Raw genomic sequence first — 16,844 nt, forward strand, 5'->3', positions numbered from 1 at the left:
TATCTTAAATAGCCAGGCAAGTAGAGAGATGTGTTTTCTAGGTATAGTTCAAACTGTATGTATATAAGATTTGTTTCTCAAATCACATTTTATTTTTTATTTGCACATGATGGATTTGTGCATCCGGTTATGTCCAGTCTGTCTACACAGGATGCTGTGCTAACTACAGTCTCTCACCAAAGCGCTACCAGACAATGTATGTTGGTGTCTGTACACAGATTTTTCTCCATGTTGTCCTCCTTGGCACTCTGCAAGGTTTGCTTTTGCTTTTTTTAAAAATTTTATTTATATATATTTATCGCCATAGAGGCCAAGAGACACCAGAGATACACATAAGTGATCATTTGTGTCATTGAACAGTAAGATGAATATTTGTCTTTGTGTCCATTGTACCAGTGCACAGAAGGGGAGTTTTACAGTATGCTATGCTGTACAGCAGTTAGTGGAAGTTGCTAGTATGGCATATGTTTACATTGTGTTGCTCACAGGACGGGAGTGTCCACTTTTGTCAACAAGCCATACAACAGTCACTACACTGCTGTCGTCATGCCCCTTGTACCATGGTGAATGGTGGTGGTGTTAAAACTGAGACAGGCTTTTTTCTTAACATAGTCGTGGTATTGATGTTTGTGTATGTTTTTAACTAACTAAAACAAAACATGAAGATGCCCTTCATTTATTAGGACATACTCTGAATACTTCATTGTCAACCAATAAGTGACACTCTGACACACTTCTGATCTCACAACTTTTCTCTCTTCTTGTATTATCTTTAACAAATGACCTATTCTTGGCAGTTTTCTTCTCACTAGTTACTGCAAGGTTTTTCAAGAAGCAGCTCTCATGTCAGCGTCTGTATGCTTTTGTTTTTCTTGTCTAGTGCAGCCTGCTTTTCCCTTGCTTTGCATATTGATACCTTAATTTGTTTGGAGAGCTGAATCCCTGAGGAGAGGCTTCTCTTGCTTCCCTTATACAGTATGCAGCCAGGCTGTGAGATTGAATATATTCACTCCACCACTGTTTTTTTTTCTTTCCAGTAACTGAGAAGGCCATGGTAGGGAGAACTTACTTCCCGCAGTATGTTTTTCCATAACAAATCGGATTTGTGTTTGTGCGTATCAGCTGACTTACAATCAGTCATTTCATCTACATCAGACGGCAGTGGCTCGGTTTTCCATACAGGGAGGAAAAGCAGACAAAAAGCGACAGCTATGTGACCTGCCTACTGTGGGTGTTTATGTCACGTAGGCGTAAAGAAATGGAAGCCACAGGTTTTAAGCCACAGAGATATTGCTGCACTAGTCTCATGAAGCCTGAAGTTATTCTTCTACTGTGTCATGAGAAGACACATATTTGACATTGTGAGTGTGTGCAGGCAACAGAACAATGATCCCTCCAGCCTGTTTCTTTGTCTGGGTTAAATCACTGCCTTGAGGAGCTGTTAAGCAGTTTTAAAATGTTAAAGTTGGTTTACTGTTTTATTGTTCTCAGCCATAGAGAAGCCCTCACAGTTGCCTTTGTATACTGTACACAACAGGTCCAGTAAGACTAATGTTGCACTGACTCCAAGTTCCTGTCCTGCTGTTTTTCAGATTGTGCTGTGAACGTTCACAAGAGCTGCAAGTCTCTGCTGGGTGAGTGCACCAGCAGCAAGAATAAGGTAAACATGACACTGGAACATAGAAAAACAAGGACCCAGGCTATGGTGTGGTCACACTCAAATGCACACATTTGCATGACCAGATGAGGAAAGAAAAATAGCCTTGTTAACAGTCTTAAACTGTAAAAACAAGAGTGCAATTTTTAAGTTTTGTAATCTGTCAGTCAGATAATAAAAATGGCATCTGTATTTTCTCTACAGAGAGAATCTCTGCCAAGGCCTGGCTCATCAGGATCTCCTAACCTTGGTAAGCCAAACACTTCACAACAGATCATTTTCACTATAGAGAATGCATTGATGGATGTCAAGTGCCTTCATGTCTAATTTAAAAGGAGTTGGCCCCACTAGCAGCTCACAAACATGGACCTAATCTGTAGATGGACTAATCTTTCTCTTACACTACGTGTGTGTCTCTTTAAGGGTTTAGTCTAGATCTCGGTGGTGTAGGTGTGTGTCTGCCTACAGACTGAGTGTAGAGAGGGAGATTGGCTTCCAACAGGCAGCAGAAAAAGGTGATGATTAGCCATTGTTAAGAACAGTCGGGTGATTTACTTCTGGCTTACTTCTTGTCCAAAGATTTTCAAAAACAAAAAGCAGATCAATACAGATTATTAAAAAAAAAAAAGCTTTAGTTTCTACTTTATAGAGGGTTACATTAAATGCAATTTCACTTTTTAAAATGATTTGGATCCTATACATTACAGATGAACAATAACAATAAAAGTTTTCTGGTAAGTGGTATTGTCTGGTGATCAAAAGTTGATTTAGCTCATTTGTCTTTGACCTGAAGCTTAGAAATGCATCGCAGAGATACAGTGTTGTGCTGGGTGACATGGTTCCTCATTATGACAAATATAGGCTCTATAGTTTGTACCTTTCTAGTTTGCCATACACAGTACCAGGGTCATGAAGAAGACAGATCAAAAGCTCCAACCTCTTCCTCTAAAACGGATTAAAAACCTTTACATCACATCATGCAGGCCTCGGAGAAAGTAGTAGAAAAATCAGACTTGATTTGTTGATCATAATGAAACAGATCAACCTAAGCTTTAGTGGAGTAGTCTCTTAATAAATATGCAGCTTGCTTTTATTCATCAAAATTAATTATAGCAGATGGCCCATCATAAAACAATTCAATCAATGCTAATTGTAAGATTCAGCAGGTCCAGTTGCATGTGACTGAACTCATGGGAGACCTGAGCAGCAGCAGCAGCTTAAGTTAATCTCCTGTAGCAGTTGTTATTACCCTCTGAACAGCTGGAGCCCTGTCAGCCACACCTGATTTCTCCTCATGTCTTGCTCCAGCCAATCAGTAGCTTGTGTAGGGGGCCAGGAAGACAAGGAGCAGAAAGAAGTCAGGGTTCAGAATGTGTGAGAACTATTAAAGGGCGAGCATTTTCCAGAAGTTACCACAAAGGGCCACAAAGGTCTGGGTGGGTTGCATATAAAACCAGGCTATCCTCTGTTTGACCTTCTGCAGTAACATCAACATTGCGACAAAGACTTTTGAATTTTGACCTTGGACACCAGATTATTTCAGTCCTTCTGTCAGTCTTTGGAGTTTGAGACAGTCGTCATGGAGCTAGATCTGGCTAAAAACACTAGCCAGATAACGGGGACTTACAATACTTGCTCCAAGACTGTTAAAACAGCCTCCCCGTCTTTCTCTGCCTCATCATGGGGTCTGTCTGGACGCTTAGGGGTGCGGGTGTTGATGCACCGCGACATGATCACCTGCCGATTTTTTCGATCCCTGCCTCGATCTTGGCTAAAGAAATACTGCCGTGGACATGGACTTGAATCAAAAAGCTCATCCTCTTCTCCTCTTCGCTGGTCATCTTCTCCATTCTCCCTCTCCTCTCCTCATTTGTCCTCTGTCCCCTCTCGCTTCCGCCGTTCACCTGTTTCTCATCTTTCTTTCCCAGCACTAAAAGACCGGGAGAGAGAGCGGGATCAGGCAGGCCCAACTGCATCTCTGGATGGCCACCGAGGACTTCTCAGCGCCTCAGGCATGACCATTAGTCCGTGGGGACCTAGCATACATTCAGCTGCCACCCATAATACCAGCTCCACTACTGCCCCTTACTCCAGCCTTGGCCAGAGCCTCCGTCACCACAACAGCTCTGGGTGAGTACCTCTGCCTTAAAAGTAAGATTTTATGGTCCTTCATCTACTCCAAGCCTGTTTGTGATCTTTTTCGTTTTTGACGACTAGCCTATTCAAAACACTGCTGCTATGCGACAGGATTTGTTGAATAGATCAAAAAACTCTACAAAAGTGAGCAGTCTTCCTCTCAAATCTATAATGTAGTTTTTCTGCTGTATATGCAGAATATTTTTAGCTCAAATACTATGCTCTCTGTGCTGTCTAAGATGGGTATTTATAGGTGACGTTAAAGGCAACCTGTCTTTTCTAATATAGTGGTCTTTGAAACTGAATCTAGATGTTTCTCTGCTGCGTTGCTAACAAACAAAGTGTGTGAGGGAGGTGGAAAGGGAGGCACAAAGACAAAAGGTAGACGAGCAAACGACAGTCATAATGCAGATTGGAATAAGAAAGAAGGGAAGACACATGCTAGGCCTGTACATGAACCTTTTGGTTCCTGTGTTCATATAATCTATAAGCAGATAGTAGAGATTAGGTTGTATTAGTTTCAGCATGTATGCCACTCTGGACCTATGGTTGTCTTCCTTCAGATCCCTCCCTGGTGAGATGGATGAGACTGATGCTCTCCGCTCCAAACGCTGCAATGAAGATGCCATTTCCCTTGCTCCCTCAACCACAGAGACCATCATTGTAGAAGGTGAGCTGTGAGCAAGTCTAAAGTTGAACTTTACTGTTTTAGTCTGAGACACTGTTTTTAGATGAAGCTGCCTTTTCTCAGACTGTTGAGGCTGCTGCGGTCTGTTTGCCTTCAGGGAGTTTTTATTAATCCAGAGAGGAGTATGTGTGGAGATGGGTGACCTCACTTTGTTTGATTAAGCAGGAGTGTCTGGAAGAGAGATATATGCTTACTGGACAGTACTGGCCCATTTATTTATTTATTTTCCATGTTCCTGGTGTTAATGATCATATTGGACACGCCCTTACTGTGAAAGCACTAAAGCATGTACGGTGTGGAAGAAACGTTTAATTCTATTTTCATCACATTAAGATATTTTCATTTATATTAATGTCTCGTCAAGATTTATCACATGGCAGGACAGAAATTAGGGTTTTGAGCAAAAAAGCTTTATATTTCAGGCAGTAAAATGTTTGTTTGAAAGAGAATCTTAATTCTCTCAGTTCATATTCCTGCATTACTGTCTCCAGGCATCATTTTAAGCCTTGCCAAAACACAAAAACACAAACATGAAGTCAGCAGCAAACTATGCTTAAACTTGGATCCTCTGCACAGTATTTAGAAGTGTTTTTTTAGTTAATCATCTCTTGAACTATCTGCTAAGGCTTTCTGAGGACCCGATGTGTCTGTTGTCATTACAGAGGTACTTATTTGTTCACTGTTTGAGATACTAGTGAGTACCAGTGGGCATTTTTCTGCTAAACTTTAACTCCGACCTGTCTGACCTAAACATAGGCCCCTCAAATAACTCACAGCAGATGAGTTGTTGTTGTATTTTAGTGCTGTGTGTTCTTTTTTTGATGCCTTGGCTCTTGCCTCTCGTCAGATGCTCACTATGCAGCAGTGCGGGCTGATCTGGAGTCTGATGCCCACGGCTTGGAGGCGGAGTCATGGAGTTTAGCAGTTGACCAGCAGTATGTAAAGAAGCACTCCAAAGAAATGGTGAAGAGACAGGATGTGATATATGGTAAGGGTCATTTCTACCTATTCACACATGTATCTGTTCAATCTGTCACCATCAGTTGACACATCATTGGATGGTGATGGTGGTTTTACACAACATGCACGTATGTCATTTACAGAGCTGATGCAGACAGAGATGCACCACGTGCGAACACTGAAGATAATGATGCGTGTGTATGTACGAGAGTTGAAAGAGAACCTCCAGATGGACTCAGGCAGGCTCGACTGTCTGTTCCCCCGCTTGGAAAACCTCCTCGAGCTACACACACATTTCCTGTCTCGCCTCAAAGAGCGGCGGCGAGAAAACCTTGCCTCGCCCAGTGACAGGAACTACACCATCAACAGACTTGCAGACATTCTGATCACACAGGTAAGGGCGTTGACGTATGTTCAACAGGAACACACATGCACAACATGATATATTACTTTATGTGAGGGAAATTATCCAATTGCACCACAGGATTCTTTGCAGCCTGGCTGACAGTTTCTTTGTTCTTTCAGTTCTCAGGTGAAATAGGAGAGAGAATGAAGGAATGTTATGGAGATTTTTGCAGTCACCACCCTGAAGCTGTCAGCTACTACAAAGAACAGCTTCAGAACAACAAAAAGTTCCAGAACATCATACGGGTAATCCTCCGTGTGTTCAGCTGTATGGTATTTGTATACACTTGCAGTGAGTTTAAAGTAACATGGATTTTTTTTTCTTCTCAGAAAATCAAAAACCTATCCATCGTGCGGCGGTTAGGAGTGACAGAGTGCATTTTGTTGGTGACACAGCGGATTACAAAGTACCCAGTACTAGTGGAGCGCATTCTGCACAACACTGAAGGTCGCTTTGCTAAATAAATCACAGTTGCCTTCCAAGTCTGTCTAGTAAAGAGGAGGTTCATTCTTTCATCTTTTTTGTCTTTAGTGGCTACAGAAGAGTATGAGGACCTTACTCGGGCACTGGGTCTGATTAAAAACACCATTGTACAGGTGGACGCGTTGGTTAATCTCCACGAGAAGAACTCTCGACTCCAAGACATACACAACAAGATGGAGCCAAAGGCATTGGGAAAAATCAAAGATGGCCGCGTGTTTCGTAGGGAGGATCTCGCACAGGGCAGGAGACGACTCCTTCATGAGGGTACAGTCAGCTGGAAAGCTGCTTCTGGCAGACTCAAAGGTATAACATGGCATGAAAAAAACATGTTCTGTTCCTGTTATTTAATTGTATATAACAGTTATCATTTGCCTTTTTTAAAGGTGTATTTATTGATTGTGTTTTCTTTTAAAGATATTCTTGCGGTGCTCCTGTCAGATGTTTTGCTTTTGCTGCAAGAGAAGGATCAGCGATACGTGTTTGCTACAGTGGTGAGTGATTGATCTTAATTTTACTGTCATTATGCCACATGAAAAACACAATACATAATGTATATCAAATAGGAATGTACTAATTGTGTGTGGGAACTGCAATGTCATTGATTTTACCACATTCAATACTGTTTAACAAGCAGTATTTACACTTTTTTCTTTCTCTACTTGTTTTAATCCACACAGGACAACAAGCCTTCAGTGATATCTCTCCAGAAGCTCATAGTTAGAGAGGTGGCCCATGAGGAGAAAGCCATGTTTCTCATCTGTGCCTCTTCTAATGAGCCAGAGATGTATGAGATCCACACCACCTCCAAAGAGGAGCGAAACACATGGATGACACACATACGGCAAGCTGTCGAGAGGTCAGACAGATTTTGTGAGACACTTGTTTTGCCAGCATACATTGGTATAAAAATGTGAAATACTCTGTAAATATTTCACACACTGTGGAAACTGTACATAAAATGTACAGTAATATAATATGTAACTGCATGGTTGACCAAAATAAAACAAAGAATAGAAATGTTACTCATCTTCCCTTGTCTCTCCACCTCCCTACCTTCCCTGGCTTCCTTTAGCTGTCCTCACACAGAGGAGCGGCTGTTCAGTGAGGAAGAAGAGACAAGAGTTTCCAGGTTAAAAGACTTTCAAGGTAACTACAGTTCAATTATGCCCAGACACAAAGAAATAACCTTAAATATCATGCATCATAGACCACAAGGAGGTGCTAATAGCCTGCATTCGTTTGCTGCATAAGTTGTACCTAAAATGTGGGTTGTTGTTTTACAATGAAAGCCGCTATAAGGATTTCCCAGAAATGATCTAGTGAATCATGCTTCATTTCTAAGGCATCAATCTATTTAACGTTTCACTTGGTAGAGCGACTGAGCCAAAAGGATTCCGTGATTGTCCAGGCTCTTACCGAGAAGCTGCAGCTGTTTGCAGACATGGCAGAGTCTGTGACAGGTCTTGAGGATGCAGCTTCACATTCTCGACTGCTTCTCCGAGGAGACACCTCAGACCTCCACCAGGGGGAGGCCCTGCTCAAGGGAGCCATTACTGAGGGTAGGATAATGCATCTGCTTTAAAGCCAAGGCATGGCAGGCTGGCAGAGATAGAAATATTGTTGTTACAGTTTTCATGGTCTGTCTGTCTCGCCTTAGTGGAGAACCTCCAGAACCTGCTGCAGTCTGGAGTGAGGGGGGAGGCTCCCTCTCGGTTGGATGAAGGTAGTGGGGTTTTGCCTAGGAGAGCAGACACTTTTGGGGGCTACGACAGCAGCCCCACCATCTTCAGTAAGAGTGAGTCCACCACATATCATGCCCTGAGGAAGCCTGCCATCTAATGGAATTTCAGTTGTATTTCACTGACTTTTGTCTCAATATTAACTATTAACTATGAAAAATAAAATAGATCTTTCCTGAATACTTTTCAATTGATTTTTTTATAAACCATCCTGATATTTTTAAGGGTGTAGGTACAGTTTCATATAGTATATACATGTATGTGTTTATATATGTTTTCTGTGTATTTGAGTCAGTTTTAATTGTTTGTGATTTTTGTTGCTTTGTGTGTGTTTCTGTGTGTGTGTTTGGTGTGTTGTGTGTGTGTGTGTGTGTGTGCCAGATGGCAGTGTGAAGAAGAACTTTTCTGGCGAGTCCAGAAACAGAGACCGGAGCCAAAGAGCCAGCTCTGACCCTCAGCTCAAAGACCTCTGTGGCAGCCACACCCTGGAGCAGACGGTATGGACACTCACACATACAGAACATCTTAAGATGAGTCACAGTGTTATTTCCTGTAAATAGTAATAAGCAGACCAAAGTCATTTGGAAAGTTTCCATGTATTGATGGTTACTGTAACCCTGTTCTCGCAGATCACCTCATTTGTTTATAAATAGATAAAGCCTCATGAACAGAGGTGTGATCATTAATTTAATTCCAGTGAAAATCCTTATTAGTAATCAGGCCGATATAACAACATGTTGCTGACATATTTAGTGTGTTTAACCAAAGCTGCTGTTTGTTTTCATATTGATTCATACAACATTTGCTATGGTGTATGTATTATTTTATTTCTCAGCTCTCATGTTTGATTGTACAAACTTGCCATACAGAATAACACTGTAACTGTTCAGTGGAGTCTCTTTTGGATGTTAAGTGTGTTCCAAGGTGGACAGGTGTGTAATGTGCTCCGTGTGTTTGATTTGTTGCTCAGGTTGATGAGACCTGCTGCTCTCCTGCCAGATGGAACCGCATCTGGTCTAACTCCTTCCCTGAGGCTGAGGTAAGCTTCTCCTCTCTTGTCTGTGCTACACAGGACTGTTGGATTTGATATTCATAGCCATGGCTTCTGAACTGCACAGATGCACCCACAAGATGTCTGCTAATCCAGTGAAATGTTGCATTGTTTTGGTGATGCTGGTGGTTATTTGTTTATGATAACTATGCCTGTTCTTTGACTTTCTAGTTCTTTGACAGAGTGCTGATGCTCTCCCAGAGACTATACAGTCTGCAGGTAACATGTCCCCTCTGCTATTTATTCTCTGATGCATGACATTTAATTAAAAAATCACTCAGTATTGTAAAACACTGTTATTTTATGGCATTTTCTTTCATTCCTTTGTCATCCCATCAGGCAATCATATCACAGCAGGACAGTCACATTGAACTGCAGCGGGTCTCATTGACAGAGCGAGCCTCCCTGCCCAGCCGTCACAGAGGCAACGTGCTCCTGGAGCAAGAGAAGCAGCGGACTCTAGCCCTGCAAAGAGAAGAGCTGGCCAGCTTCCACAAGCTGCAGTCCCAGCACAGGCAGGAGCAGCAGCGCTGGGAGAAGGAGAAAGAAAGACACCGCCAGCAAGTGGATGCTACTGAGGCCAAACTACGACAAAGGGAGGAGGAGTGCAAACGGCTGGAGGTGAAGAGTTGTCTTAGCTGACAAATGGCAGTATAAGTATACACATGTTAAAGGATGAATAAGAATTGGGGCTCCATTTGTCAATGCCTGATTGACTCATTAGATGGAAAAAGGGAAAAAGGTAAACTTTACAATAATGCTTCTTTTGTTTGAATGAAGGAATATCTGACCAAGGAGAGAGAGGAGCTGGACCGGCAGAGAGAGATGTACCAGCAGGACCTGGAGAGATTGAGAGAATCCACAAAAACTGTGGAGAAAGAAAAGGAACGCCTGGAAAACCTGAAGAAGGCCAAGAGGAAGACAATTGAGGTAATACAGATTAGGGAGACAATTTTGAGATGAGGATAAGATGAGGATTCATCAAAATGATATAAAAAGAGATAGCAGATGTATTTGGGGTTCAAATTATGCAACACTGGGTGTTTGTTTACATGGATGTTTGGTCGACATGTTTCTCTGCACACTCAATACATCAGCAGATGGCAGTCATGTGGCCACACAGACAAGAAAACTATAGAGAGATATTGTTTTTTATAGACAGTTTTTTTGACAGTGTGAGGTTTGGACGGTTATTAAAAAAGCGTTTTCACCTCTTTAAAGTTGTGTGCAGGATAGATAAAATGATAACAAGGTAATACCAGAAGCACATTAGCATTCAGGTGGCACTCGGGATAAAGAATAACAAGGGACTTTCCAATCTCTCTGTCTTTGTCCTTATTTCACTGTCTCTTTTTCAAACCTTTATGTACCTTGGCTCTCCTTTTTTGTTCCTGGGCATGACTCATGTACCCACGCTCTTTTAGATACAGGAGTATCTGAAAGTGCCATGTGTGTTGTGTTGCACTACATCCATAGTGAGATTATGTTACATTCACATCTAGCAGTGTTTTTTTTCTTCTTTACATAAATGAAAGTCAATGCATGAAGATGGAAGTGATGTCTGTTTCCTTCTCCTTTCTTGTCACATACAAGAATGATATTTTTAGTGTTTTCTTCATAGGTCTATATTACTTCATATTTACATAGTAAAGAAGTGAAAACATGAATATAGTTGTGCTTTGAAGTTTCCTACTCTAATTCCCCTCTTTCATGGAAAAGTGCTAGTGATAAACATGTGGGGAACTGAATACATTTCTTAGAATCTACCTAGGTATGGAGCAGCCATCCTCTCTCTCTGTCTCTACCTCCCTTTACCTCTTTCTTCCTTTTCCTCCTTGTTTTCTTACTCGTATGCTCCGTTCTCTCCTTACAGTACAATGCAGGCCATTGTTTGTGAGTTTCATGGGAGAGGAGCTCTGAGAAAGATACACTGACTGTAATTTCATGCCTGGTGCTAACAGATCTGTCAAAGAGTTACAGTAAAGTTACTTAATATCAGCCTTTAGTGTTTTCAAAGGCCTGTATCAACACCTACAGTTTGGTTGATTGGCATTCTCTGTGACAAGCTGAGGAGAGGTAAGGGTTACAGTGAAGCCTGTGAAGGGTTATCTTGATACTGACTTTATCTTTTCTATCAAACCAGAGAAAAACACAGACTGATGCTCAATCCCCAAATCCTTTAGGCTTGTGGTGGTGGTCATTTCAAAGACTGGGTAGCAGCCCAGTCCTTTCTGTGGGAAAAGTGAAGCTGATTGAAGTGAAGTTACTATTCAGCTAGAAACAAGTAGAGAAATTATTAGGGTAAAAAGAAGACAAATGTTTGAGAAATAACTTTAATGTTATGATTTGTCACCACCCTGTCTTCTAGCTGTTAATGTTACATGACATACCTGCATTGTAGATCATACAGGGTCTCCTGGGCTTTCTGTCATTGTCCAATAAAAATGTGTTACAGTTTATTCAAGAATAAGCCAGGTGGATTTAATCTTAACCTATCCAAGTCAGCCAGTACACTTCAAAAGTCCTTGTCCATGACATCCACTGCACTCGTACTAAGAGATGCCATTAAGACTGATTCCTTGAAGAACATCAGGCTTTGAAGCCCCAAAGACACAAAAACTCCGTATCCCTAGTTAAAGTACGTAGCTTTAAGCTTGATATTTAGCTGACTCACACAAGTGACTCTGTCATCAGAAGGAATGTCACACCATCTTATTGTTCATTCTGACTCATGCTTTTATATATAAGAAGGCCAAAACCTGCTTTCTGTTTGATCACCGTCTCCAATTATGTCAGTAGCGTCTCTCTTCTGTCTGACATTAATACCCGACTGGTCCATCTCTTCATGCTGCAAAGTAACTGACAAATGACATGCAACTGCATTGCATATGTTTTAATGCTTATCAAGCCATCTTGTCTGGTGACCTAGCTGCCATCCCTTTTTCAGTGTCATCCCAAAAATTTCATGTTAACTAGACCTGTCAGTGCCTTGGTCCTCTGAACCTTAACTTAAAATGTACACAAACATAACCAGCTGACATGAATTATTGTACTTATCATGTCAATATAGGCTACAGAAGGCCTGTGAGTTGTATCTGGAATACTCACAGTGACCTTATTTTGCAAAACTGTCAAGCCTCAGGCTGAATTGACTTGATCTTTTGTGATGAGTAATGCCCCTCTAATTACACAGGCCCGCACCAACAGACTGATGTTAAATACAATTTCTGTGCAGGTTGTTTGTTACATGAACGAGAGAGAAGCCCTCAATTAGATGATCACATTATTAGTCATGCTTATAATACATGTTTTGTACATGCATACTGGTTGTATTTGTCAGAGTTCTGTGCTGCGTGCTTTGCTTGTGGGGCTGTTTTGGCTGTGGTGGTGGAAGATTTGGAAGTGGCTTGTTCCCCCTCCTCATCAAACACATCAAACAGTCTTTTCCTTAGCTGCAACCACAGCATCTGTTCCAGGCTCTGGGCCAGCCTGATATCAACAGACATTTAATCACCAACACCCAAAATTAAGACTCATCAGCAAACCCAGAGAGCTATGATTAGACTTCATAAAAGAGACTCCCTCCGTGTGTGTGTGTGTTTCAGAACATATGTGAGCAAAACTTGTGCTAGTTGTGACATGTTCTGACTTCAGAGGAGCTTTTCTTTCATCTGTTATCTCATCTGATCGGACTTGATTTTACTGGCTCTGACCCAGGACAAAACCTTGGGTGTGATTGCACGATAGTCTCAAGAAACCAGACTTATAAAGCACATGCACCATCAAGGTTGTAGCTGGAATTTGGAGTAAAAACATGACAAACTCAATAACATTTACGCCAAGTGTGTTGAATGAAAACAAACCTTAAGAGTGGAAACTGGGCAACAAGGTCAAAGGTTCATTCCCAGGCTTGTAAGAACATCTTGAGGACATCAATAATATATAATGAACCACTGCTTTTCCTTTAGACAAGGCACTCAACAACTGATTGTTTTTTTACTTCACAGCAGTAAAACCGAGTTACTGCCTGATGTGAGTAGCTATATGAACATGACAGAATACTGCTAAAACATGGGGAAACAGTGCAAAAGCCATGACAAATGTTAAATTGTTGCTCGTAAAACGGTGACCTGTATCTGTGAGTTATCTCTTTCCTTCCGTGGCCCTTTGTGATTTACAGTGCTGTTGTCTCACTGTGTCCAAAATCACTCCAATAAATAACTCTTGGCTCATCAACAACCTCACCATGTACACACAGGTAAATAACCTGTGACTGTCTTCTTCTATAATCAGCTGATAGCAGTTGTTTTGCTGAGCTAAGATGGAACTTCAAGCTTGAGGACATATTTTCTCTAAGCCATCTGTCACTGCAGCTATTCCCCACCTGTTAGCTGTACACTGTAAGCAAAGCTGTTGGACGAAATGTTGTGAAATTGCTCATAGGTGAAGTTAATCATTTCCATTTTCAGTGATAAGTACTTTCATTGAGGTGCATTTGTTTTGAGTCTTGGTATTTTTTTAAGACTCATTCGATAAGCATGTTAAGTGATTTAATTTAATTGTGTGATGCTTCAGTAGTCACGGTCATTTAAGAGTAATCAGTTAAATAACCAGATAAAATGGTTGACAAATGATGTTTAAATAGAGTTTGATTTTGTATTGACATTTTTAGCCTGCAGTGTTTGCTGATCTCATTTAATGTGGATCAAAACTGCACATGACCCATAGAAACCCCTTTTAGGTCAAAGTTTTAGTTTCCTTTCTGGTGAGATTTCCCCCCAACAAGAATCTCCTTCCTGGTGATGTCCATTGTGTACAGACAACACATTGTGCAGTGTTAGTTGAGATACATGTGATATTAGGGTATCCAGGCAGTTTTCAGAATGAGAGGAACCTGGCTGTATAATTAGCCCATCCAAACCTGTTATTACCAGAACCCTCTGGAAGGCAGCCAGTTCTAATTGTTTATGTGCTGTTAGTCAGAGCTCTTTGTGCTCTACAGCTTCTGCGCGGTTTACTGCTTGGGAAACCTGCTGTTTATGTTGCTGACAGCCGATCATGGTGTTCTGGGAACAATGGCACATCTGTGTACCAAGATGAGTGCTGAAAGACGAGAAATTATAGAAGGGTATAGAAGAAGAAGGAGAGGTCAAACTGACTTTCCTAACCATGGAGCCCCTCTCTGCCTCAGGTCATCCTCTCATGGTTTGCTGTTACAGCTGGAGGAAGTCAGTCTCCAGTCACAGTAAGATGAGTCTGCCCTTCATGCCTTCTAAAACAGAGCCATCATGCATTCCCCATTGTCACAGGTAATCTTCATCATTATCATCATTTTCATCAATCATATAGCATGAGGATAGAATACCAAGCAGATTATTGGCAGATGACCGACTTTACTTTCAGTCAAAACAAAGAAGGAAATTGGGGTAATGTAATGTATTGTGCCATAGTGAGATTATTTAAAATTAGTTACAGATCAGAACAAGGAAGTCTGTTCACAGATGTCCTTTCAAACATGGGAAAGATGTGTAGTGCAGGAATGTTGGTCCCCTGGCTGTTATTAACTCAAAGTATTATGTGGTTGTACACAGATTCTGAGCAGTCTAAAGTGTGTACTCATACAGATGTACTGTATATAATCTTATCCTCCAATAGTTATGTTTTGACTCCTTTTGTTTAATGTGTTAAAAATATCCTTCTGCGCTATTATTGAAGGGATTAAGGAAGTTTGGTGGTTCAGAAGTTCTTACAATAGCACACTAAAGGGATGCTTTTTATAGTCCTTGTAATGCAACACGCGGGATTACTAAAACCAACACTACGCCACCCTATTGTTGCAAAAATCCTCCTGGTCAATCTTCCTGAATGCAGGTTGGCCGCTAATGTTGACTGAATGTCTAGATCGTCTTTCCTTAGCTCTGGTAATTAAGTGGACAATGCAGTCAGTGTCTTCGTGCACTGATGTCATGAGAGCCATTTTCTTGTTCCGCGGCTTGTCTAACAGTCCTGAATGTTTTGTTAGACACGCCTTTATGTGCACAGGGACTATTAAGGGTTTTATGTTTCTCATTTTGTGTGTGTGTGTGTGTATACATTGTCCTTGAGCTTCTTGGAAAAAAAACTCAAAAGCTTGTACCAAACAAACCAAAGTGCATGCTCAGCAGAAAGAGTCCCATGTGTTTCTGATTCTTTCCTTAAATATCCAGCGTTTCAACAGATTTCGTTTCTGTAATGGCCCAGAGATTTATAGTGTGTGGGCATCTGTGTGACTTCTGTACTCTGAAGAAGCTGTTTAATGGCCTCACACATAATGCACATTAAAGTGCTCACAGTACACACCATCCACAGATTCCTTTAGGTTTCCAAATGAATCTGACCACAGATATGGATAATTACAGTGCACAGTTGGAAAGCCATCCTTTGAACTTGAATGCTGAATTTGAAGTCTTTTCAGATGATGTTTGCAGCAAGAAGACGATTCAGCTACTGCCTAGCAAATAACAGAGTCTTTTCCCTCCTCCAGGTCGCTCCTCTGTCTGGTTCTCTGAATGGGGAGCTCCTTGCATCCTCTGGCCTCAGCAGCTCCGCTGGCATCTCCGACTTACCTATGCCTCAGAAGCCCCTGGTACGCGCCAGCCTGTCAGTAGCACCAGCCGACTATACAGAGCGCCCGGAGGTGATGTTTTGGCGGGAAGCGAGCTCCTCCACTCTGCCACTAAAAACAGAAGTGCCCCTCCATCTCTTCAGCACTACCAACCAGCAGCACAAACCAGTCGGGGTGCAGCAGCAGATTCCCACCAAGCTGGCTGCAATCAACAGTGGGAAAGGGAAAGGAGGCAAGAGTGGCAAAGCTTCACATCGCACAGACAGCTCTGGTAAGCCAATGATAATAATTCAGTTTTCTAGCAAGAGCAATGCTAGGTAAGCTAACCCCTCAAGTGTCCCCTCAATACAACCTTTTTAAAAATGGTTTGGGAGCATTGCATTGATGCTTCCCCCTCTCCTGCAGTTGATGTTTATCAGTGCAGTACACAGTGTGTCAAAAGGGATTTTCGTGCTTGACATCAGCTTGACCCGTTCACCCTCGTTAGATGCACATTAGCCGTTTAAATTAGGGCAGCCCCCTGACTTATCAAATAGTGGTCTGAAAGATGCCAGTGCAATCTAATTTTACTATTGAATCACCTTCTGTCTCTGTTTGCGTCTTGTTTGTTTTTTGCTCCCTTCCCTCTCCTCCTCCTCCTGCTCTCAGCCTCTGTGGACATGAAGCAGATGCTCCCACTGAAACTGGCCACCAAAGAGGAAAACACCCTCAAGGCCAAGCGCTCCATCAGCCCCCACCAGCAGCTCCCACTGTCGGCCCCTCCTCAGTCCCACTCCCTGCATCATCATGCAGGTATCCACTGCTTGATACAGTATTAATTTTGGTTCTCACAGACACAAACACAAGACACATGCATTCTCCACCTGGGCGAACCTGACCCCACCCAATCACATTCCTCTCTAATGCTTGCTTTCAGGCCCAGTCTCACCCTGTGTAAACACCTATCAATTTCACATGCTTCACTATGATTAATGGCATACTGTACTGCTGAAACAGACATTTTAACACTTTAATCCTGTTTTCTCACAATAACAGCTAACAAAGACCTTGGCAGGATTTCATATGACAGATTACAGTGACAATGAGTAATCCCAGCTGTATTAAAATGGCTACAATGACT

At 41.8% G+C, this 16,844-nt stretch overlaps 1 protein-coding gene across 3 annotated transcripts in view; it reads left to right on the forward strand.

The window, feature by feature from the left end:
* The window catches only part of arhgef18b (rho/rac guanine nucleotide exchange factor (GEF) 18b), a 31,349-nt gene that overhangs the window by 12,224 nt on the left and 2,281 nt on the right, over positions 1-16,844 (forward strand). For 2 of the 3 annotated variants that reach the window (XM_028403217.1, XM_028403219.1), the window contains 21 exons: positions 1,593-1,660; positions 1,862-1,907; positions 3,586-3,787; positions 4,357-4,463; positions 5,329-5,469; positions 5,585-5,835; positions 5,967-6,092; positions 6,177-6,294; positions 6,379-6,633; positions 6,745-6,821; positions 7,008-7,186; positions 7,403-7,476; positions 7,704-7,889; positions 7,988-8,125; positions 8,451-8,566; positions 9,040-9,108; positions 9,292-9,339; positions 9,460-9,741; positions 9,901-10,050; positions 15,644-15,995; positions 16,373-16,516. In XM_028403217.1, the coding sequence (XP_028259018.1) occupies positions 1,593-1,660; positions 1,862-1,907; positions 3,586-3,787; positions 4,357-4,463; positions 5,329-5,469; positions 5,585-5,835; positions 5,967-6,092; positions 6,177-6,294; positions 6,379-6,633; positions 6,745-6,821; positions 7,008-7,186; positions 7,403-7,476; positions 7,704-7,889; positions 7,988-8,125; positions 8,451-8,566; positions 9,040-9,108; positions 9,292-9,339; positions 9,460-9,741; positions 9,901-10,050; positions 15,644-15,995; positions 16,373-16,516 (3,129 nt within the window). The remainder of the gene's footprint in view (positions 1-1,592; positions 1,661-1,861; positions 1,908-3,585; positions 3,788-4,356; positions 4,464-5,328; positions 5,470-5,584; positions 5,836-5,966; positions 6,093-6,176; positions 6,295-6,378; positions 6,634-6,744; positions 6,822-7,007; positions 7,187-7,402; positions 7,477-7,703; positions 7,890-7,987; positions 8,126-8,450; positions 8,567-9,039; positions 9,109-9,291; positions 9,340-9,459; positions 9,742-9,900; positions 10,051-15,643; positions 15,996-16,372; positions 16,517-16,844) is intronic. The other variant, XM_028403218.1, reaches the window with a different exon arrangement.

This window comes from Parambassis ranga, chromosome 4, assembly GCF_900634625.1.
Source record: "Parambassis ranga chromosome 4, fParRan2.1, whole genome shotgun sequence".
In the NCBI taxonomy this organism is placed as follows: domain Eukaryota; kingdom Metazoa; phylum Chordata; class Actinopteri; family Ambassidae; genus Parambassis; species Parambassis ranga.